The following is a 24,075-nucleotide window of genomic DNA, read 5'->3' as shown; positions in this document are numbered from 1 at the left end:
GTTCCACGTTCCTGCGCACGCGCTCTGCGACGCTTAACGTCCAGACTCCGCCCTCCTCTGGCCACGCCCCTGCCCGTCAAGGGCACTCCCACCCCCGTGCCGTACCTATTCTCCACTTCTTCCCGCGGGCAACCTCGCAACAGATCTCTGATTGGCTGACCAGGGAAGCGGACTTCGTGAGGCGGGGGCGACGATAGGCTGGCAGCCGGCCGAGTTCCGCAGAAGACGATTGGTCGGCGCTGCTGTCCAATCGGCGGCGGGCTGTCGGATTCAAATCGGGATCGTTGGGACTGCGGTCGTTAGTCTCTGGCCAGTCGTTGCCTTGGCTGGACGTGGACGTGTCGACTGCGGCTCCCGCTTTTCGCGCTCTCGCGTTTCATTTTGGGCAGCGCGCCAGCAGGATGGCCCACAAGCAGATCTACTACTCGGACAAGTACTTCGACGAACACTACGAGTACCGGTGGGCGGCTTTCTCAGACCCAAGTCGGCTCTCTCAGCTGGGGCCCCCGCGGGCGGGGCGACCAAGGCGTTACAGGGTCGGGTGGGGCCCAGGGTCTGGGGGGCGGAGCCCGAGGGCGAGGGCCGGGGTTTGGGGTCGCGGCCACCTGGTGCCCCGCGTAGTGGGCCATGGTTGGGTGCCTGGAGCGCCCGGCCGATTGGGCCTTTGTTCGGTGTGCGCGGAGGGTGAGGGAAGAGCGGCCACGGGGCCGCGTTTGGTGCCCGGATAGGAACCGGCGCAACTTGGGGGTCCCGGGGTCCTCGGCCACGCGGAGTGACCATCCTGTCACTTTTTTCTCGGCCGTGGCAGAATTAATTAGGCCGTTCAGTAACTGGTCTCAGTTCCGGTTCTTTGAACCAGTCCAGGAAAACCCGCTCGGTTGCCGTCCTTTTCCGTTCGCACCGTGTCACACACTTCCCTGTTTCTGACGGGGTGATGCAACTTTTACTAGTTTGTGGTTTAGAGTGGTAATTTTCATCTGTTAACAGAGAGGAACACACTTCTCTTTTTCTTGTTTTTGAAGTGAGTGGTATAAGAATAAGCTTTGGGGGCGACCCCCCGAAAATGAGCTTGATGGGGATTCGAAAATGTTTACTGGGGATGGTGATTTGGGCCGTTATATGTTAGCCGCAGTCGTACAATCGAGGGCATTATGAAAGGCGTTCCATTTTAAGGCCGATTAAGAACTTAAGTGGACTTTCGGCATTATTTTCTGCTAGTCTACACTGGCCACATTTTGGGCTTCGAGGAACTTTTGCGTTTGAGTCCTGAAGCGATGTACCAGAACGTAGTGACTGTAACCGATCAGTAAAATTAGACACATTTTAAATGTCCCTATCCCCCAATTACACTAGACTGGAGGAAAGCGGGTAGGGACATTTAAAATGTGTTGTCCTGCTTGTGTGCGGGACACTTCATTTAGGGCGTGGCTTCAGAGACCAGTTAACCCCTTTTTCTTACTAGGTAGTGACTAGAACGCTACGTTCTGGGATACTACCAAGATTTAGGGGAGATAAAGCCCATGCCATCGTTGGCCAAATTGTGACCTTGTTTTCTGTCTGCTGCCCTTGTAGGTTAGATTTCTACGAATGCTATTTAAGGAAGAAAGAACAAAACAGTGGGTGGTTTCTCTTTTTCTCCCCCTCCCTAGTAGCATGGAAGTCTGTTTTCACATGAGGAATACTGAAGATTTCTATGGGTAGTAATAATTGCACCCTTTTGTATTCCTAGCTAGAAAAATGCCATGTTTTTCTGGCTGTAGATAAATTTCAAGTAGATTGTCTTAACTTTATAGTAGTAACTATACAGTTCTAATCGTGTAATATGCTGGCACAGTGTTCAATTATGTGATGCTAATCAAGAGCCATATTGAGGATATCCGATCATGAATACAATGTAAACCGTAATAACCTTACTAAAACCTGGAGAATTCTGAAACACATCTGGTGCCAAGTGTTTAGGATAAGGATTTAAGAGTTGGTACAAGTTTCTTTTAGGGCATGATATTGAAAGTAAGTGAAGCTATTTCTCAGACTTCTTTCTGATGGCAGTAGGTCCATTTTTTAGTTTTAATACACTCAAATGATTTGTATGTGGTAATGAAGAAAGTTTACATATCTGAAGTGATTTATTTTAATCCAATAAAAATTAGAGCTGGCATTAATTAGCCAAGGCTGGTATTAACCTTTATGAAACAGGATTGTAATTTCCACAGATAATTTTAGTGATAATATACCGCTAAGGCATGAGTCTAGGGTGGTTTGTATTAATATGTAATGGTGCAGCATGCAATGTAAACTTCAAAGGCTAGTATTTATTTTTCCCAGTGTGCAGTTATCTGTATCTTTCTTTGATTTTTCTTAATTGCAAACTTAATTTCCTAGTCCTTTTACGTGAAGGTCTTAATGTTTCTAAGGGCATAACAGTGGGTGCCCCCACCCCACATCATGGAAGTCTGTTTTCGCAGGAGAAAAACTGGTAGTTTCTCTGGGCAGGTTTACAAATTAGTAATACTTGCACTATTTTGCTCTTCAGCTGAAATAAACGTTAGATTTTGGAAAAATTTTCCTGATGTGTAGTTTGAAAACTCTGTGGCAAAATATAGGTAGACTCCTCATGTAGGCTTGATGCTACTTAAACAGTTTTCCTTTATAAAGAAACCCTGATGGAGGAGAGCCTGTTTCCGTGTTTATGGAGAAGGGTGGTAACTTCTATCTAAATAACTTGTTGGTAGATTTATGTACTCTGTAAATTTGAAAGACAAAAGGTACAAAAGCACTACATTTCTCTTTGTGAATAATCAACAATATAGAATATAGAAATAAGGTAACAGATTATTTGTAGAGGCTTAAAAAAGTTAGATGTTAAAGCAGCATTTAAAGAATGTGGGTGATAACTGGTAAGAATTACAAAGAACACCATATAGTTCACTGGAATTGGTGAAAACTCTGCAAATTATGGTAGTAAGCTATGACTTGGTGGCCTTAAGGCAATCTAGCAACATAATAGAATTTTTCTGAGGCTCACTTTGCCCTGCAAGTAAATTGGTACTTAACCAACCAGACTAAAATTTAAGTTGATGACAGCTGGGTGCTTATAATGGGTTAGGGGTTCAGTTTACTGCGTCTCAGAAAGTGACAAGATTGCACCTCATTCATTCCCATCCAACTGACTCACAGACACTGGTTAAAAATTTGGGTTGGTGGTTATGGATGGTTCAGTATAAAACTGTTGCTACTACTGGAGATGGTAAATATGGGGCTGAGAATTGTGACTTTTATAAAATCCTTTTTATGGTAATTGAGTAAAAATTCTTACTCAATTTGGGGAAGATTTGTCTGGCAAATCTTTGACAGAATGCTTTGGGATACTCTTAATGATACAGATTTGTTTTTGAGAACTCGTACAGTTTAACTTTGAAGGTTATTCCATGCTTGCCTAAGAAACTGAACAATGTAAGTTTTGGATATAGGTCAGTAAGTTAACTGGAAAACTGAGGTTGCACACAATGTGTATGTGCACTTAGTGGTTTTCTGTTTTTAATTCTGAAGACAGTACTTGAAGTACAAAGCAACTTCTGGAGCATACAAGGACTGGTAGTTACTACAAAGCTAGTGTTGGGAAGAGGAAACCCAAATTAACTGTAACTTACACTTTTTCCTTACATAAAAGTCTAATAATCTGGGACACGGATAACAGCTCTACAGTCAGGAAGTAGGCTAGGTCCTTACCTCTTGTTGCTTTACTGTTCTCAATTTACTGTTGCTTCTGTGGTCCTAGACTCCTGCTCTGGCTCCCTGATCGTATTCATGTACATTCAACAAGAAGGAGAAAAAGAAGAGTTCAGCATGTTCTTTCCCTTTGAGCAAACTTTTCATAATAAGTTACACATTTTCTTATATCTTGTTGGCTTATGATTTGGAGGCTTTTGTTAATCATATGCTCAACTTCTATTTTGGGGTTCTATTCCTGAAGAAGATTAAGGCAACTGGTAAGCATTCTCTGGTAAGAGAAAAAGATGAATCCTAAGGAAAATGCCTTCTGCTTTTGGATTGCGCACTCTTAGCTCCCTAATTTGAACATAGGCCATCACATCAGAATTAAAGGTAGTAGAGTGTAATTCTCAATATTAAAGCAACAGAGTTGCTAAAGGTACATGTATAAAGTGACAGTTGTAGAAAAGGCACTGGACTAATACTTGGCTGTATCTTTTAACAGGCATGTTATGTTACCCAGAGAACTTTCCAAACAAGTACCTAAAACTCATCTGATGTCTGAAGAGGAGTGGAGGAGACTTGGTGTCCAACAGAGTCTAGGCTGGGTTCATTACATGATTCATGAGCCAGGTAAGCTTTGCTATATTATAGTAGAGCAGTAATTGTTGAAATATTGGTGGTTATGGTTGTCAAAATTTTAAAAATATCATTGACATCAACTGATATCTCAAAGTAACTCTTCTGATAAGTTAGTTTTTTTAAATGACTTATTTCTTGACCCTGGAGAGAGATCCAATTTTATGGTAAAATAAAATACCACAGGAGTGAAAGTAACACATTATTCTACTTGGAAAATAATGTAAGAACTAAAAAAAGATATTTTAAAATCTGTATCGTTAACAGTATCCCAAAGCATTTTACCATAAACATATCCTAAGACAAGTGTTCTTTTCTGTGTGGAAATTGATTTAATTTAAAGTGATTCACTCTTCAGCCCTCTTAAAGGATATCTACCACATGAAGTTTAAATGAGGTAATAGCATATGAACTCAAATGTGCTTATGGGTATCTTATGCTATTATGTGGTATTAACAAAAAGTTGTTCGGGTATTAAATAGTAAACTCAAACTTTGTGAGTTTTCTAAACTAAAACAATGTGGGTTAAATTCTATTTTTGGGTTATCAGTAAATCTAACAGCATTTATAATGTTTTGAACAAAATTTGAAGACATATTATAGAAGTTGAAGTAGGTGGAACTAAAACTATTGTGCTTTCTACTCTGCTGTTAAAGAAAAACATTGCATTGAAAACTCTGAAAGAAGTCATCGCTTTCTTGGGATTGAGATACGTAATCCTGTTAGAATTCAGTCCAGATAATACAAAAGCAACTGAGTAAGTGTAGATTTCTGTGCCCCACCTATTGAAACAGAATCTTTGGGGATGAGCATTAGTATGAGATCCTGTAGGTGATTTGAAAGAGGTGTTTTTCCCTATAAAGAGGTAATCTTTTTACTTTTAATCTATTTACTGTAGATAGTAACTTTGAAGTAAAATTCATTTTAGATACCTCAAACCAGTTAATAGTGGACTCAGTTTATTTTATTCTGGCTTAGTTGAGAATGCTTTTGAATTTCTGATGAGTATATGAAAACCATATTAAAATGATTCAAAACATTTTCTTTCCACAGAACCACATATTCTTCTCTTTAGACGACCTCTTCCAAAAGATCAACAAAAATGAAGTTTATCTGGGGATCATCACATCTTTTTCAAATTTAATGTATATGTGTATATAAGGTAGTATTCAGTGAATACTTGAGAAATGTACAAATCTTTCATCCATACCTGTGCATGAGCTGTATTCTTCACAGCAACAGAGCTCAGTTAAATGCAACTGCAAGTAGGTTACTGTAAGATGTTTAAAAGTTCTTCCAGTCAGTTTTTCTCTTAAGTGCCTGTTTGACTTTACCTGTTACTTTTGTTCAATAAAGTTTGTATGTTGCATTTATCACTTTCAAGTTTTTGAGGTATATTTTCTTACAGTTAATTTGTGACTATTGAAATTGATTTCAGTGTTACAGTTTTAGCTCTGAGGAAGTTAACTTACCTTAAAGATCATGTTAAATGAGTTTAAAACAGCATGGTATGATCTGGATACCATTTAATTCACTTAATGAAGAAATTAAGAACCAGGGATATGTTTAAAGCCAAAGTAGATTTTACCTTTTGAATTCCTAGAGAATTGGCTAGAACAGGAAAGCCCAAATTAATACTATCTGGGCTACTTCACTGTCACTGGCCACTAGTGGTCTTGGGAGAAACCTCTTAACTTTTTTATCCTCGTCTACATTTCCAAGGTAGGGATAATGTTTCCTATAAAGTAACACCAGATTTTTAAAGGTTCAAAAACACTATGTCAAACACCTTTGCCTTTTTAACTTCTAGGAAAGTGTTTTCGGAGTTAGATGCAGATATAGGCTGTTCAATTAATTGCTATGCTATAGAAACAAATAAGCAGCCAGCATACATCAGGTCCCTTGGTTAAAAAAGGGTGTCTTTACACATGAGCACAATGAATTTTGAAGGTTGTGATTAGCAGCAACCTAGAATCTACTTCCCCCACCTCACTGCCACCACCATAGGATGTGTCCCGGGTAACCAACAGAAATGACAAAATTAAACTTCATTACACTTTCGGGTAGACCCAATAGTGCTGAAAGAAAGGTGACAGCTACCCCTCAACTTCCAGCATAAATTCCTGCTGGACCAGACCCTAAGGTTCACTTCTGCTAGAGGCTGTGTAGTGAACTGAGACCTGGACAGAAATCTGAAAAAACTGGAACTGCACCTGTCTCACTTGCTTGAAATACTTGGTATTCAATGGTAGAGTTAATAAAAGTCTGTGCAAGGGACAGAGGAAACCTACAATTTGCCTCAACCTAATCCCCATTCCTCAAATGGCCTATTTTGCTGACATTTTCTGTCCCTTAAACCCACTTGCACTTTCCTCCAAGCCTTTTTGAGTGAGGGAAGTTCCTCCTCCATCTATTGAAATCCACTGCATTCTTCCCTGTACTTTCGGTCAACCTCCTATCCCTGCGGCACCTTATACATTTCTCACAGTATTTAACGAATTTGCTCTGTGTAGAACTGTTGTTTCCTCGTGAAAATTATACTATTCTATCTCTTGACCATGTCTTAGCACTTTTTTTAATTTTCGAAAGAAACCGAGCGGCGATTTAAATTATTTTCTGTGGCTACTTACAAACTTAACGTTTCTGGAAATTTAGGATACCAATAGAGTCTTGTAGGCTTTCTAGGTTTGTAGGATCTACAGGGTATGCAATTCCTGTAAGTCACCCATCTTGAAGGAATTTTAGGGAAAGGCAGTGGCGGGGGTGGGAGTAATGTCGGCCTCCTCAGTTTCCTTATTAGTAAATCTTCCTCCTCTTCAGGTGACTGCTCAAAGGTCACCGCAGCGAGAGGCCTTTCCGGACTAGCCCATCCCGTCCTAACGCAAGACTCTTGACGCCCAGGGGACAAGAGTAAATCACGGCCGGCCGGGCGCGGTGGCTCAAGCCTGTAATCCCAGCACTTTGGGAGGCCGAGACGGGCGGATCACAAGGTCAGGAGATCGAGACCATCCTGGCTAACACGGTGAAACCCCGTCTCTACTAAAAATACAAAAAAAAAAAACTAGCCGGGCGAGGTGGCGGCGCCTGTAGTCCCAGCTACTCGGGAGGCTGAGGCAGGAGAATGGCGTGAACCCGGGAGGCGGAGCTTGCAGTGAGCTGAGATCCGGAAATCACGGCCTCTCAGTTTCTAGTCGCTGCTGCCTTGGTGGAGACTATCTCGAAAATCCCAGCAATAAAAGGCAGATCTGAGACTCCCGTAAGCTACGATGAATCCCCAGCCCAGAAGACTCGGGGATTCGCGTTTCCCGCAAGCTCCCCACAGCCCTCCACGTGCAGCCCGCGCAGGTCCAGTGCCACTGCCGCCACGTACTTCCGGCCGGAAGGAAGGGGAGGCTCTGTCGCTTTTCTGTGACGCACTTCCTGGCGTCGCCTGCGAGGGCGGAAACGCTTTGTCTGTCAGGCCAGCCGACAGCCGGCTGCTGGTCTCCCTGACGCGACCTCCTCCGCGCCTCACGCCATGGCGTTGGAGGGGCCGCGGGAGCCCGAAAGCGAGGTAAGGGCCGCCAGGCCGACGGGGACTCTCTCGGCAGCCTCAGCCCGTCGGCCTGCCTGGCACTGGGGCCTCGGTTGGACGGTGACGGGGCTGGTCCAGCGGGCGTGGGTCGGATGCTGTTGACGGCACGGGAGCGCCCTACCGGGTGGCCGCGATCTTCGCGCCCCGCCCAGGGTCCGCCTTGGGGTGGCGGTCAGCGGCCGCAGACCCCGCCCACAGTTAGCGCCGCGTCTACGGTGCGATGTCACCAAGCGCAGTGACTGCGGTCCAGCCCCGCGCTCCCCGCAGTCGGGGCGGGGGGACTCTGGCGAGCTTCCCGCGCTCTTGGGAATGGATAGATTGTTTTAAAGGACCCTGCGTTTTTCTGAACGTCGTTCTCCGGTCTGCGTACTCAGCGTTACCACTAGAAGGCGCCCTGGCAATCGCATGCATTATTTTCAGACCCATAAAATTCTCGGTGAAAGTCAATGTCTTACGAAGTAACTAAAAACTAAAGAAAGAAATCTATTGAATTCAAATTTCAAAGGCTCGTGGTGATAATATTTTCTGGCAAAGCAAGGTTTGGTATTTCAATAAAGCAAGACTTAGGGATTCATGAGTAAAATGCATATGCTTTTGTGTAACTTTTTCAAGAAAATGTAATGGAAATAAACGTCTGCAGTGTGTTTTGGGTGCTATAGTTAAACATTCCACGTGTATATTTGACTGCAATAGTTGTACTGTGTGCCTTCTACAGTTCTGTTACTTCTTTTTTTTTTTTTTTTTTTTTTTTTTTTTTTTTGAGGCGGAGTCTCGCTCTGTCGCCCGGACTGGAGTGCAGTGGCCGGATCTCAGCTCACTGCAAGCTCCGTCTCTCAGTTTACGCCATTCTCCTGCTCAGCCTCCCGAGTAGCTGGGACTACAGGCGCCTGCCACCTCGCCCGGCTAGTTTTTGTATTTTTAGTAGAGACGGGGTTTCACCTTGTTAGCCAGGATGGTCTCGATCTCCTGACTCGTGATCCGCCCGTCTCGGCCTCCCAAAGTGCTGGGATTACAGGCTTGAGCCACCGCGCCCGGCCAGTTCTGTTATTTCTAAGTGAATCTCTGGTAAAACACCCTTATTCCAAGGTTAAAATTGCGGAAACGTTATCAGATGTGATCTTAACTATAACCTGGGTTAAATTTTATTTCCACTTGAACTGGTTGTCCTTATTTTTGAGTCTTAATGTTTGTGGACTACTACCTTTTCTAACAAAAAAAGCATCGGGGAGAAGTCGTTAGCAAGCAGGTGCTTGTCTTTACGAGGCAGAAGTGTTTAAACAACATCGGGAACATTTCTGGGGCTATTAGGAACACCTCTTGGGTTTCTTGTTTGTTTACACTTGCTTGATCTCTGAATGTTTGTAGCCAAAACCTCATTTGTTTCCTCAGGGCATCAAGTTATCAGCAGATGTCAAACCATTTGTCCCCAGATTTGCCGGGCTCAATGTGGCATGGTTAGAGTCCTCAGAAGCATGTGTCTTCCCCAGCTCTGCAGCCACATACTATCCGTTTGTTCAGGAACCACCAGTGACCGAGTATGTATCTTTCTAAATGTCTTGCCTAGGGACTTGCTTTTTGGATTTAATGGTGATTAGACTTTCAAATACTCGGTAGTTACTGCTCTAAAGTTCTGCAGATGGCAGAGAATGCTCTTCAGTCAAGAAGAGTCTGAGCCAGTAGCACAACTTAACTGTATACTGTGCCAAAAAACAGAAGCTTTAACTCCCCTTTTTTTCCTTCGTATTCATTGTTATTTTCGGCAAAGAAGTGATAGAGACTACGTTGCATTTGTTAGTAAGAAATGCAGTTTCAGGCCAGGCGCTGTGACTCACACCTATAATCCTAGCACTTTGGGAGGCTGAGGCGGGTGGATCAATCACCTTAGGTCAGGAGTTCAAGACCAGCCTGGCCAATATGGTGAAACCCTGTCTCCACAAAAATACAAAAATTAACCAGGTGTGGTGGCGGACACCTATAATCCCAGCTGTTCGGGAGCCTGGGACAGGAATATCCCTTGAACGCAGGAGGCAGAGGTTGCAGTGGGTTGAGATCGCACCACTACACTCAAACCTTGTTGACAGAGCAAGGCTCTGTCTAAAACAAAACAAAACAAAAATCCCGTTTCAAGGTTCATTTGTTCATATGGTTTAAAAATATATCATGTATCTAATGGAAGATGAAATGTGGAAGGAAGGGCAAAGGAAGGACCAAATAAACATACTCCTCATTTTTAAGGTTAACGTTTTAAAATCTTGTTCAGGGAAGGGGAGGGGACTAGCAACCATAGCTGCCTCTGTGTGGATATTTTGGAAATTGTTGACTTTTGCTTTCCACCATTTTACTTTATATCTGTTATATGGAAATGAATTTTACACATTTCAGGTTTAAGTTCTTCTAAATTTGAGTTGAAAGAAGGCTTACATTTTTCCTTACATTTTCTTTTTCATTCTCAAGATTCATTCTCTAGGTATTTACAAAATGGCTTCCTCTTGTAGCTGAATTTAGACAAAAGCATATTAATCTTTCACATAATTGTGTAGATTTATTTGTAGATCTATTTTTAAAATTTGCATCAGGTGTAGTTCTAATCTAAGAATCCTTGTGCTTTATTCTTCTTTGATATGATTCAAACTTGTTTCCTTTTATTTGTGCCTGCATGGTGTGATTGAAAATAGTTTGTACTGTATATAAATTCTAGAATTATATTTGCAAGAATGAGAATTATAATGAATGAGAAAATCATTGAGTTGTCTGGTGTATTTAGGAAATACTGAAAGTTGTGTTTTTTTGACAAAAGTTGAAACACTGCCTTTATGTGCTGGAATTTGGTCTTTGGTAGGAATACCTTATTTTTCCACTGGATTTCATCCATTAGAAAGGGGAGTTTGGCATGGGTCTCACCTGAGTTGTTCCCTACCTTGAGTGTCTCACATAACAAAATACAAAAATATATGTCAGTGACAATAGCTCAAAACCATCTGCTAGGTGGTATTCCAGTTACTCAAAATTGTAGTGGAAAACTTTCACATGGCTGAAGCAACATTTTGGCAGTAACGTGAGTGGAGACTAATCAGAGACTCAAGAATGGGCAGTGCTGAATTTAAAAATTAGTTTTCTTGGCTGGGCGTGGTGGCTCACGCCAGTAATCCCAGCACTTTGGGAGGCCGAGGCAGTTGGATCACGAGGTCAGGAGTTCAAGACCAGCCTGGCCAAGATGGTGAAATGCCATCTCTACTACAAAAATACAAAAATTAGCCAGTTGTGGTGGCAGGCGCCTGTAATCCCAGTTACTCAGAAGGCTGAGGCAGAGAATTGCTTGAACCTGAGAGATGGAGGTTGCAGTGAGCCGAGACTACGCCACTGCACTCCAGCTTGGGAAACGGAGCATGACTCTGTCTCAAAAAAAAAAAAAAAAGTTTTCTTAACTCTCTTATTTTTTTTTTTTTTTTTAGCTTTGATTTATGACCAAGGAAAAGTATTCGTGCCTGGCAAGAAAACAAGGATAAGGAAGGCATTAAGTTGAGGAGGAAGAGTTAGAAAGGAAAAGAGCCTTTAAAGTGGGCATGAAATAATGAGACTTCACATAGTTGAGAATTGATTATCTGGGCAATTCTAATATATAAAAATTGCATTGCTATAGTCAAGATTACATGTAAATGGAGATCTCTTGCTGCTGTGACAAAAGGGATAGAAGTTTCTGAAACAACTATTTCCTTTTTTTTTTTTTAACTTATTCAACTACATAGCATCCTAAGTCATCTTTGTATGTCCCCTTCCCTCATCTTTCCTTAAAGAAGGTATAGTAACCTTTTCCAGAATCTGTCCTCCAGTACCTTTCACAGTGCACTCAAGGATACTCATTTATTTGTTTGGAATTAATTATTGAAAGTCTTCCATAGTTTTGAAGTGATGGAGATGAAAATGAACATACCAGACTCTTCCATATTTATGTTATAGGACAAGACAAAGAAAGTAGAAGTAGTCTGACAGATAACATTTGCCATGTTTGGAAAATATTGATTATTTACTGGTGTAATAATCAAATTTGCCTATGCAAACAAGTTTGTTCCAAGTAATGTCCGTTGTCATAGTATATCCTTTGTGACAAGTCCTGTGTAACCCATGTATGAGGATGTGTGCCTTTTGTTTGGATATTATTGTATACTTTCACTTCTTTCATGGTTACCACAATCCATGAGGTGGCAGGCAGATGTAATGTTATTTTTGCACATGGGAAACTGAAGCTAGAAATGTTTGTTCATACTGATTCAAATAGGTGACACCAGAACCAGAATTAACATGCTATTCTCCAAAACTGCTACCACTGTTGACAAGAGGTAGTTGAGCATTTTCACCATCTGTCAATATACTGTGAAAATTTTAGCACCAAATGATGCTTTTGAGTTAAAGCAGATCAGCTATGAGAAGAACTAGTGGTATACAACATATGTGGGTGTTGTAAGCAGAAAGATAAGAGGTTCTGACTCAGAATGTGTCTGATGGGTGACATGAGGAGGGTGCAGAGGAGACTGCACCAGGGAAAAAGACACAGAGAGCCTTGGAGGGCAGGTGAGAGCCAGGCAAGCAAAGTCCAGGCCAGGGAGCTTTTCAAGTCATGTGATGGTCAAGCCAGACCCAATGGGTGCCTGGAGGAAGAGGCAAGAAGGAGGTCCTGGGAGACCTGGAAGCCATTGGTAGGAAATGGGCAAAGGGAAGTGGAGCCAGGAGACCAGCAGGTATTGCACAGGTACTCAGACATTTTGATTTTATTGCGGATGGGGCAGTGTAGGACAGTGAATGAGAAACAGGTGTGTTACTGTGGGTTTAGGGTCATCTGGACCACTCCTGGCATCTGGAATTTCCCAGATATGCCATTTGAAGCCACACCAGATGCTGTGAGTTACTGCTTTGATATTTTGTATTTTGTGTTGTCTTCTGCATGTAATTGTGTTTGCACTGGATGGAAATGGAAAATACCAACTTTCCAGAGGAGGAAGGACCAGTGAGGGGACAGAAACCCAAATGACTTATTCAGAATGGAAAACTGGATTGTGATTGAGCTAGGACCCAACCAAGGTCTGCTGACTCCTGGCTGAAAATTTCCTGGATGACAGCAGTTGTCAAAACCAATGGACCCTGTCCCTGCTTTCCTTTTTAGCTACATTTCATTTATCTGTTCATGTATCTATTTGTTGGACTTGGGAATAGTCTTTTTCACATTTTTTTTTTCTGTCAACCCATCTTCTTTTATGAAGAACAGATTATCTACCTTCCCTGACACTTGCCCCCCACTAGCTTTTCTGAACTACAAACAAAATACAGCACAGAATTCACAGGAACATGTAGGCAGTGGGATGAGGCTTTGAGCCTCTTTTCTACAAAGAGCTAGTCCTCAGTGCTGTATATTTGGAGCAGTGCTAGGCCAGTTGTTTTGTGGGACAGACAAAGGTCAGTAAAAAGGGTTTTATTTGATTTTTAATGGGGAATATTTCATGTTAAAGTTACTTATCTGTAAGTAAAAGATCTTAGAAAATCTAAGTTAACATATCATGAAATAGTACACAGTGAGATGAGGTAATATATGATTAAGTTCTGGATAGAAGTGAAAGCAGTAAACATTATTACATTATAGGTAGAGCCTGTAGTCTTCCTTTCTTATTCAGTATAGTCTCTTACTTGCAGCGCGTTAGAAATATGATTTCTAGTAAACAGTGCTTATGCTCATAGCTCCTGACCGCGTAACAGTTTGAAGGTCTTACAGGGTGTGTCATGATTAGGTTTGGATTTTTCTGCCTTTCAGTGTACTGGTACATTTTGGAATAGCTCTGGAAATTAACAGAAACATTTGCTGGAATGAGGAGGTCACTATTTATGTTTTAAATCAGTTGCTTAGCATTTTGTCATTGTATCAGCTTTCATGGGAAAAAGGTTGAAACCTGTAGCATTGTATCAAATTGGCTAAAAAAGAAAAATTAGTGTTAAATTATATTTTGGTTCAGTCTAGCGGCTTGGGATAAATTGAGGCAATAGCAACTTTCAAAGCTGGCATCCATCTTGTTAGTAAAGTGTGTAGTTTCCATCCACGGTGCCATGCAGTGTCTCCTTTGCACTCTGGCCCTGACCGTCAGCAAAGCGCAGGATGTCATGGTGGGTTTGGAGCAGGGAAGGGCTGGAGAAAACCATTTGCAGGAGGCCTGATGAAGGTATTGCAGGCTATTGCGTCCCCCCTCAGCGAGAGAATGGTCTTTTGGGGCATGTTGGCCAGGGTTGCTGGAAGGGCTTTCCCAAATACTTGGTAGCAGCGGAGTGAAAAGCTGCTGGAGCATCTTCTGGCCCGGTTGATGTTTCTTATGGACTTCCAGCTCGTTAGTGACAAAAATAGAGTCAACCTGTTTCTTTGTAGGAAAGAAACACTCAGAGATTTTATTTGGCTTTTAATTAAGGATATTTCAAGGCTAGAGTGAATGGTCTCAAAAATATGAAATGTTAAGTTTGAATTAGTTTATTACAGAAAAGCTTCTTGGTTTGCAGTATGAAATCTGCAACTAAAGTTTACACTTTTTACTTAGGCAGAAAATATATACTGAAGACATGGCCTTTGGAGCTTCAACTTTTCCACCTCAGTATTTATCTTCTGAGATAACTCTTCATCCATATGCCTATTCTCCTTATACCCTTGACTCCACACAGAATGTTTACTCAGTGCCTGGCTCCCAGTATCATTATAACCAACCCAGTTGTTACCGAAGTTTTCAAACAGTGAAGCATCGAAGTGAGAACGTGTGCCCTCTCCCACAAGAAATGAAAGCTCTGTTTAAGGTGAGTAATGATGTCGTTTTGTTGTGTCGTTTAGTTGGTTGCTTTAATGCTTAAAATGTAAAGAAATGGTAAATTTGTACATCATATTTAAGCACTGTGTATTTTTTTGTATTTAACCTTTTAAAAAATGATTGAATTATGAATACTTAATATTTTGGTACTTTAAACTTTTTATAGTGGTGGTTTTATTTCATGTTGCTTTTTAATCTTTCCTGCAGAAAAAAACCTATGATGAGAAAAAAACATATGATCAGCAAAAGTTTGACAGTGAAAGAACTGATGCAACTATATCATCTGAGATAAAATCAGCTAGAGGTTCACATCATTTGTCCATTTATGCTGAGAATAGTTTGAAATCAGGTAAAAATAACCAACTATGTAGTATAATGCCAGCCTACCCTATGTGCCCCAGAGACATTCCTGCTGTGTATACAGCTGTTTCTGTGGGCTTGTTCATTATGACTGCTCCAAGAAATGAGAACTGGGCCTGACACAGCTTAGGGCATCCGACTTCCTAAGCAATTCTAGAGGTCTTTCTTCCCAGGGATGGGATAATTATTTGATACCTGTTGCATTATGGGATCTTAAGTGCCTATAATTTGTATTATTTGGTATATACATTTTTCTCTTTTCATTGACTTCACTGATAAACCATCTGGTACAAGGGATGTTTTAACTATTAACTGTAATAACTCTGGTCTTATTAAATGAGGGGCTTCATGAAGCTGCAGCCTACCTTATCCATTGCCTTTCAGGAGAAAGATGTGAAGAGGTTATGCAATTTATGCTACCTGCTTCCCTCTAGTTTATTCCAGCAAACTGAAAGATGGAAAGTTTACTAGCACAGAAAATTCGTTAGAGTCCCTTTAAATTTGCAATACTCTAAAATGTATATTAAGAAAAATTAAAATGCCCAGCTGCACAGTCAGGTTAAGGTAACTATCTCATCAGCCTTAGCATTACAGTGATGCCTCACTTACTGATGGGGACACATTCTGAGAAGTGTGCCCTTAGATGATTTCGTCATTGTGGGAGCATTTAGAATGTACTTACACAGAGCTAGATGGTATAGCCGACTACCTAGCTGGGCTATATGATATAGCCTATTGTTCCTAGGTTATAAACCTTTATACCATATTACTGTACTGAATACTGTAGGCAACGGTAACATAGTGGTAAGTATTTGTGTATCAAAATATAGAAAAGGTACAGTAAAAATATAGTAAAAAGATACAAAATATTTTACCTGTATAGGGCACTTACTGTGGATGGAGCTGGCAGAACTGGAAGTTGCTCTGGGTGATTCAGTGAGTGAGTGGTGTGTGAATGTGAAGGCCTAGGGCATTACTGTACACTATTGTAGACTTTCTAAACATTATACACTTAGGCTACATGAAATTTATAAAAGTATTTTTTTCAGTAAGTAATCTTAGCTTATTGTAACTTTTTTCTTTATAAATTTTTAATTTTTTTAACTTTCTGACTCTTGTAGTAATACTTACCTTTTGTAATAAAACACAAACATGCAGAAAAACCAAAAATATTTGGCTTGGACAAAAAATTCTTTCTTTACATCCTTATTCTATTAGCTTTTTTCTATTGAATTTTTTTTTTAAACTTTCTACACTTTTTAATTAAAAACGAAGACACAACCACACACATTAGCCTAGGCCTGTACAGGGTCAGGATCATCTGTATCACTGTCTTCCACCTCCACATCTCGTCCCACTGGAAGGTCTTCAGGGACAGGAACATGCAGGGAGCTGTCATCTCCTGTGATAACAATGCCTTGTTCTGGAATCCCTCCTGAGGCGCCTGCTTGAAGCTGCTTTATACTTAACTTTTTCTTTTGTCATTTTGGGTTTTTTTTTGAGACATAGTCTCACTGTGTTACACAGGCTGGAGTGCAGTGGCGCTATCTTGGCTCGCTCACTCCAACCTCTGCCTCTCAAGTTCAAGCAATTCTTGTGCCTCAGCCTCCCAAGTAGCTAGGGGGCATGTACCTCCACACCCAGCTAATTTTTGTATTTTCTTTCTTTTTTTTTTCTTTTTTTGAGACGGAGTCTCGCCATGTCGCCCAGGCTCAAGTGCAGTGGCGCGATCTCGGCTCACTGCAAGCTCCGCCTCCCAGGCTCACGCCATTCTCCTGCCTTAGCCTCCCGAGTAGCTGGGACTACAGGTGCCCGCCATCTCACCCGGCTAGTTTTTTTGTATTTTTTTTTTTTTGTAGAGACAGGGTTTCACCGTGTTAGCCAGGATGGTCTCGATCTCCTGACCTCGTGATCCGCCTGTCTCGGCCTCCCAAAGTGCTGGGATTACAGGCTTGAGCCACCGCGCCCGGCGTGTATTTTCAATAGAGTTGGGGTTTTACCATGTTGGCCAGGCTGGTCTCGAGTTCGTGGCTGCAAGTGATCTGCCTGCCTCAGGCTCCCGAAGTGCTGGGATTAAGGCATGAGCCACCTTGCCCTAGCCAAATTTTTCTTTTGTAAGTAGAAGGAATATATACTCCAAAGATAAAAAGTGTAATATATACGTAAACAAGTGACATAGTTGTTTATTATCATTATCGAGTATTATGTACTATACATCATCGTATGTACTATACTTTTATACACCTGTTAGCTCAGTAGGTTTGTTTACACCAGCATCACCACAAACGTGAGTAATGCATTGCACCATGACATTACCCATAGGCAGTAGGAATTTTTCAGCTTCATTACAATCTTATGGGACTGTTGTATACGTAATCCATTGTTGACCAGACCATCACTGTGTGGCACGTGACTATACATACTCCTAAAATGTACAGTGCATTTTGGTTTTTCTGCACGATGGCCCAACCAGAGTGATTGATACTTATGGTCATTTAACGTTTATACTTTTACAAAGGAAGGTGAACAACACTGGTGAGAATTACAGTGTTTTGACAACAACCTGTTGCATCAATAGCAATAGTCTTTCTACTCTGCAATTTTTGCTTGAGTACTGGTCATCAAACAGTAACTAAATTTTTATTCTTAATTTTGTAGTTACAGATGGTTACCATAAGCGAACAGACAGGAAATCCAGAATCATTGCAAAAAATGTATCTACCTCCAAACCTGAGTTTGAATTTGCCACACTGGACTTTCCTGAACTGCAAGGTGCAGAGAACAGTATGTCAGAGATACAGAAGCAACCCAAGTGGGGACCTGTCCACTCTGCCTCTACCAACATGTCTCTTCTAGGAGAAGTAGTAAAACCAGTTGCAGTGTTACCAAAGGTGAGGTGAGGGTTTCTCTCTCTCTCACTTTTTCTTTTTCCTTGGGACACACTTTTTAAATTGTCTCACTTCAAACATTACACATTAAATCCTGCTGTGGGCTTTGATGTCCATGAAGCTGGGGCGGATGCATTGGGGGAAGCCTTTCATTGTGCACTTAGATGACCTTTGTTAGAACAGTTTACAATGAGGCTGTAACATCTAGTGCAGCTATTGTTTTATTTGCTTTTTTGTTTTGTTTGTTTTTTTGGAAACGGAGTCTCGCTCTATCACCAGGCTGGAGTACAGTGGCACGATCTCGGCTCACTGCAACCTCCACCTCCTGGGTTCAGGCAATTCTCCTACCTCAGCCTCTGGAGTAGCTGGGACTACAGGTGCATGCTGCCACGGCCGGCTAATTTTTTTTTTGTATTTTAGTAGAGACGGGGTTTCACCATGTTGCCCAGGCTGGTCTTGAACACCTGAGCTATGGCAGTCTGCCCGCCGTGGCCTCCCAAAGTGCTGGGATTACAAGCATGAGCCACCGTGCCCGGTTGCAGCTAGTGTTTTAAAAGAATCACCTAGTATACCTTTTTTTTTTTTTTGCGAGGAGGGAGTCTCACTCTTGTCGCCCAGGCTGGAGTGCAATGGTGCGATCTTGGCTTCTTGGCTCGCTACAATCCCCACCTTCCAGGTTCAAGCAATTCTCCTGCCTCAGCCTCCTGAGTAGCTGGGACTACAGGTACACGCCACCACATCTGGCTATTTTTTTTGTATTTTTAGGAGGGACGGGGTTTCACTATATTGGTCAGGCTAGTCTCGAACTCCTGACCTCAGGTGATCCACCTGCCTCGGCCTCCCAAAGGAGTGCAGGGATTACATGATTGAGCCACCATGCCCAACCTGGTATACTCCTTTTTATGTGGTAGCTGAAAGGTGTTGTAATGCCTCAGAAGGAAAAGATTCTAGCAGAGGTTAGCTGCTTTGACGGCCCATTTTCAACACACTACTTCTAGCATTCTGATAGTACTTTTTCCAATACAGAAAAAAATACTTTTTTAAACATTGAAATACATTAAGTCCTCACATAATGTTGTCAATAGGTTCTTGGAAACTGCAACTTCAAATGAAAGGCCGTATAGTAGGTCCTCCAGTAACATTTTCTTCACTATCATTTTGATGGTGATAAAAAAATGAATTGGTTTTGTTTTATGTTGTTTTGTTTAAAGTCACAGTTTCCAAGAACCTGTCCATGGTGCTAAGTGAGGACTTAAGTGTAGTAATATTTATTTATTTATTTATTTTTTTTTTTTTTTTTTGAGGCGGAGTCTCGCTCTGTCGCCCAGGCTGGAGTGCAGTGGCGCAATCTCGGCTCACTGCAAGCTCCGCCTCCCGGGTTCACGCCATTCTCCTGCCTCAGCCTCCCAAGTAGCTGGGACTACAGGCGCCCGCCACCTCGCCCAGCTAGTTTTTTGTATTTTTAGTAGAGACAGGGTTTCACCATGTTAGCCAGGATGGTCTCGATCTCCTGACCTCGTGATCCGCCCGTCTCGGCCTCCCAAAGTGCTGGGATTACAGGCTTGAGCCACCGCGCCCGGCCGAAGTGTAGTAATATTTAAAACTGCGTAGTGTAACTTCTGAATTTTCCATGCTTTTATCTACATCTTTGTCTTGTTAATGATGCAGCAAATTCAGGAAAACTTATTACAGCAGGTAATTCACTTTGTTAAACATTTGATCTCAAAGTTTTAGTCCACCAAGTTGAGGCATTTCTCTCAAATGGATTGATTTGAGACTTCCAGGAAGAAATAGTGTCTGGTTAGTAGTTCCTAAAATGGCTTCTGATGAATTTCCACTGAAGGAGCAGTGGAGTACATGCCAGTACCAACGCAAGCAGAAAGAAGAAAGATAAAGAAAACAGGTCTCACCTGTTCACTTTACCTCTTGAGTTGAGAAAGAATTTGTTTCCTGCCCTTGGACTTCTGTTAGGTGCCTGGGCACTAAGGCCTGAAGGCTCGGTGACAGTTGCTGGTAATGTGTAGAAGATATGCCATTGTGTAGCAGTTTGCATGCAGGTCCCTCACACTGTTGAACCTCACACTGTTGTAGCATGGTGCTTTACTGTCAAAGAGCTGGGAGAAGTCAGGCCAACTAATGGCTATCTAAAAATCGTGGTGCCATCTGACCTGCTCCACAGACTCCAGGCTGGGTTTGTGCAGTGGCTGAATAGCCACAGGACTCCCGGTCTTCATCATGTACAGCTCTCACGAGTGCCCTACAGAAGCAGTCCACGATGCTGTGTAAGCCTCGGGGTCGGCTGGTGGAGTGAGCAGGAGTGTGACTGGTACTTTGTATCAAGGCCACTTGTTACATTTGACTGTTAATGTATTTGAACATATGAAGTAAGATAGAAGATACACATACAGATTGCTCTATTAGTAGTCACTTGCACTCTTGAATTACGTGTGGGCTTTTTAAAAATTTATTTTCCTTCTAAAAGAAACTTTTTCCTGATGATATTAGTAATGTCTGTAAATGACAAAAAATATATATATTTGTCTGAAATTGTACAACCAAAAGAAAAGCATGCTTAACACATAGTCTTTTAAAAATGGTCTATTGTGGGAATTTCCTTCACTTTAAGATTATAAATATGTACAGTCTTACATTTGAATTTATTAAAACTTTGTTGGTATTTTTTCCATGTCCTTAAGTATTTTTTAAAAACAGCTGTTGCATTGGATATCTCATACTGATATGTATAATTTATCTAACCATTCTTGAACAGGTAGGCTATTTCTAATTTTTTACTGGCCTTGGTGAGCGTAAAAGTTATGTTTACTAAAAGAACAGGCTGTGTTTTAATATTATTTTTTATTCCTGGACTCATGTTATGAATTGGCAAATGGGTAAATTTGTGAAGCATATGAATTTTAAAAATTATTTTAAATCCATTATCTACTTAATGGATTGAAGTTTGAATCTTTTAATTTACTTTTACCTCTGGTATTAGTCACTTGGAGGAGCCTTTTAATACACTCGATCCACCCATACACATAGTGTCATTATATATCTTATGTTTAATATGTGAGACAGCTTTCTGTCTTCATACACAGGGCATACATTGCAGGCTTACATTTGTCAAAAAACAGGGCATACATTGCAGGCTCACATTTGTTGTCATAAAACAGGGCATACATTGCAGGCTTACATTTGTTGCCTTTGTAGACATTTTGATGGACTATTGGACTTTGGTGTGTGGGCCTAGTGAATGATGGCTTTTGCATTTACATGGGATCATTGCAACTTTAAGAGTTGTGTGGTGCATCTGTGCCAACTTGGAAAGTTTGTCAGTGGTATGTTAAAGTTTTTTTAAAAGTTGCCACAATTATGTGTGGTGTGATTCCATTATGGGAATTCATATAAAAATATGATACACAAATGTTTATATCATAGGCAAAGAAATAGAAAGATACTAACGAAGCTATAGATGTGGGTGGTGTTTTCCTCTAGGGAGTGAGATTTAGTTGAAGGAAGTAATTTAACTTTTCACTTTGTGTACTTATATATTTGGAAATTTTAATCAGCATATATTTTGCAGATTTTAAGAAAGACAAGGGAAGCTATATTTTAAAATTAAATGATTACTTGGAATTTGAAATGGAAAGTAACTGCTTTGGCTTTTTTAAAAAAACAGATTTTATTTTCGAGAGCAGTTTTAGGTTCACAGCAAAGTTGAGAGTAAAGTACAGAGATTTCCCATATGCCCCTTGCCTGCACACACACACACACACACACACACACACACACACACCTTCCTTCATTATCAACATCTTGTGCTAGAGTGGTGCATTTGTTACAGTGGTCGTGACCTGCACTGACATATCATCATCACCCAAAGCCCATCGTTTGCATTAGGGTTCACTGTTGATGTTGTGCCTTCTAAGAGTTTAGGGAAATACATAATTATGTGTGTCTACCGTAGTAGTATGGTACAGAGTGGTTTCACTGCCCTAAAAATCTGTGCTCCACCTGTTTATCCTCTCCTCCCCTCCCCTCAACCCCTGCTAACTGCTATCTTTTTATGGTCTCCACAGTTTTGTCTTTTCTAAAATGTCATAGCTGGAATCATATAGTATGTAGCCCTTTTAGATTGGCTTCTTTCGCTTAGAAATGTGCGTTTAAGTTTCTTCCGTGTTTTTTCATGGCTTTGATAGTTCATTTCGTTTAGGGTCCATAACAGCTCATCATCTGGGTATACCACAGTTTACCCGCTCACCTACTTAAGGACATCTTAGCTGCTTCCAAATTGTGGCAGTTACGAGTAAAGCTGCTATAAAATCCGTGTGCATGCAAGTTTTTGTGTGGATATAAGTTTTAACCTCCTTTGGATAATTACCAAGGAGTGCAGTGGCTAGATCATATGGTAAGAGTATGGTTAGTTTTGTAAGGAATTGCTGAACTATTAAATATCTCCCAAAGTGGCTGTATCATTTTTCATTCTTACCAACAATGAGTAAGAATTTCTGTTGTCAAAGTGTTCTGGATTTTGATATGTAGTGTAATCTCCTTGTTTTAATTTGCATTTCTCTGATGACATCTAATGTGTTTGCTTTTTAGGGTGAAATAGTGGTGAAAAATAATAACCCAAATGAATCTGTGACGGCTAATGCTGCTACCAATTCTCCTTCATGTACAAGAGGTAAAAGTGGCTACAAAAATACTAACTTTTTAAATGTCGTATATTTTCTAAGTTCATTTTTAACTCCAGTGCAATTGAAATGGTTTTTGTTGTAAAACTTAAGACAGCTAATCAGTTGTGAGTAACCTAACATCAGTGTTAGTTTAGAAAGTTAAAGTAAATGAGATCCCACATCCAGACGCAAGGAGTATAAAATAAGAGACAGGAATTCTAAATGAAGTATACATCCAATTCAGTGAGAAATTTTATGAACTCAGCAGTGACTACTTCCTTTAGTATTGCCTATTCTCAAAAGCTTTTGAGACCGTTAAAAATTGACAACCCCAGAGAGCTCGTTTATTTGGATGATACCTGTCAACATTTGCCCTATTCAAAGTTCAAACAAATTTGCTTAAAAATAACAATAAGCATATTGCATTTTAAGATAGCATATTTTTATGAAAACCATTTTTCAAAATTAAAAAGCTGTAGTGCAGAGAGCAGCCTTGCTTTCCACTTGTGCACCTCTGCCATCTGGCTCTGTAGATTTGCCATGGCATTCACCTGCCTCACGGTCCTGCGTCATACAGCATTTGGAAGACTCCCAGGTAGTCTCATGAGAGAGGGAGAGTAGGGAAGGCAGCCAACACATTTGTACTCCAGAAGAACTGTTTTGAATCCTTAGACACCTGCAAGGGTCATGGGAGCCTCCTGTCACACTGTAAGGACTGCTCATCTGTCCTGTCCTGGCCAAGAAGTAATATACTCAGAGAGAGTCCCAAGTACCCTGCTTTGAAATTTTTACAGTAGCTTGTCCTAACAGACACTTTTACAAAATGATTCCAAATTTATTCATAGGGTGCTTCTTCTGTGTTCTCATGTTTGATATGTATGTGGTTGAGTGATGGTCTGTACTTCACAGGCTGCTCTGAGGATGTGTAGTTCTGTAGTGAGGAGAACAGTCTGTCTTACCCTTGGGGGTAGCCACAGGCTGCTGACAGGTGTTCACCTACCTGTGTCCTGATAGATGTCTTTTTGTTTTGTCTGTATATAGAGTTTCATGGGCACCTAAAGGAGTAGTGTTGCTGTACTTATGCCTCTGTTCTAAAAGAAATAAATTACCAGTTATTGTGATAGCTGAAGTCTAGTGATCTTTGACTTCTGATGTTAAAGGTACACTTCAAGGTTAGTAGGGACAAAATTTGATCTGTAGTTCGTTAATTTTGTGTGCTTGCCACGTGGACATTTATTGTGGATTGTTGTTTTTTGACTAAAACTACTGTTTGTCTACCCATCTCCAACCCCCAGGTTAAAAAACCAGTTTCCAGGAAAATTAACCTTACAAGTTAAAAGGGAAAAAAATGCAGCATGCATGCCCCAAGAAGAAAAACAAGTTTAGTGACTACTATA

General features: G+C 41.1%; 2 protein-coding genes across 17 annotated transcripts in view; both read left to right on the top strand.

The window, feature by feature from the left end:
• Nucleotides 1-236: 236 nt before the first annotated feature.
• Nucleotides 237-5,723, top strand: CKS2 (CDC28 protein kinase regulatory subunit 2). The gene is made up of 3 exons (XM_033236865.1): nt 237-460; nt 4,217-4,344; nt 5,404-5,723. Exons 1-3 carry the CDS (start codon nt 402-404, stop codon nt 5,454-5,456), a joined length of 240 nt encoding a protein of 79 aa, XP_033092756.1. The 5' UTR covers nt 237-401; the 3' UTR covers nt 5,457-5,723.
• Nucleotides 5,724-7,763: 2,040 nt separating this feature from the next.
• Nucleotides 7,764-24,075, top strand: part of SECISBP2 (SECIS binding protein 2) — a 49,133-nt gene continuing 32,821 nt past the window's right edge. For 9 of the 16 annotated variants that reach the window (XM_033236848.1, XM_033236846.1, XM_033236847.1 and 6 more), the window contains exons 1-5: nt 7,764-7,903; nt 14,494-14,743; nt 14,962-15,103; nt 17,773-18,005; nt 22,605-22,686. In XM_033236848.1, the coding sequence (XP_033092739.1) occupies nt 14,516-14,743; nt 14,962-15,103; nt 17,773-18,005; nt 22,605-22,686 (685 nt within the window). In that variant the 5' untranslated portion in view covers nt 7,764-7,903; nt 14,494-14,515. Of the gene's footprint in view, nt 7,904-9,313; nt 9,464-14,493; nt 14,744-14,961; nt 15,104-17,772; nt 18,006-22,604; nt 22,687-24,075 lie in introns of those variants that run through there. The other 7 variants (XM_033236855.1, XM_033236853.1, XM_033236854.1 and 4 more) reach the window with 3 other exon arrangements.

Source organism: Trachypithecus francoisi, unplaced genomic scaffold, assembly GCF_009764315.1.
Source record: "Trachypithecus francoisi isolate TF-2019V2 unplaced genomic scaffold, Tfra_2.0 Lachesis_group16, whole genome shotgun sequence".
NCBI classification, from domain to species: Eukaryota; Metazoa; Chordata; class Mammalia; order Primates; family Cercopithecidae; genus Trachypithecus; species Trachypithecus francoisi.
The sequence above is the reverse complement of the archived record's forward strand: the minus strand, read 5'-3'. Positions and strand labels throughout refer to the sequence as shown.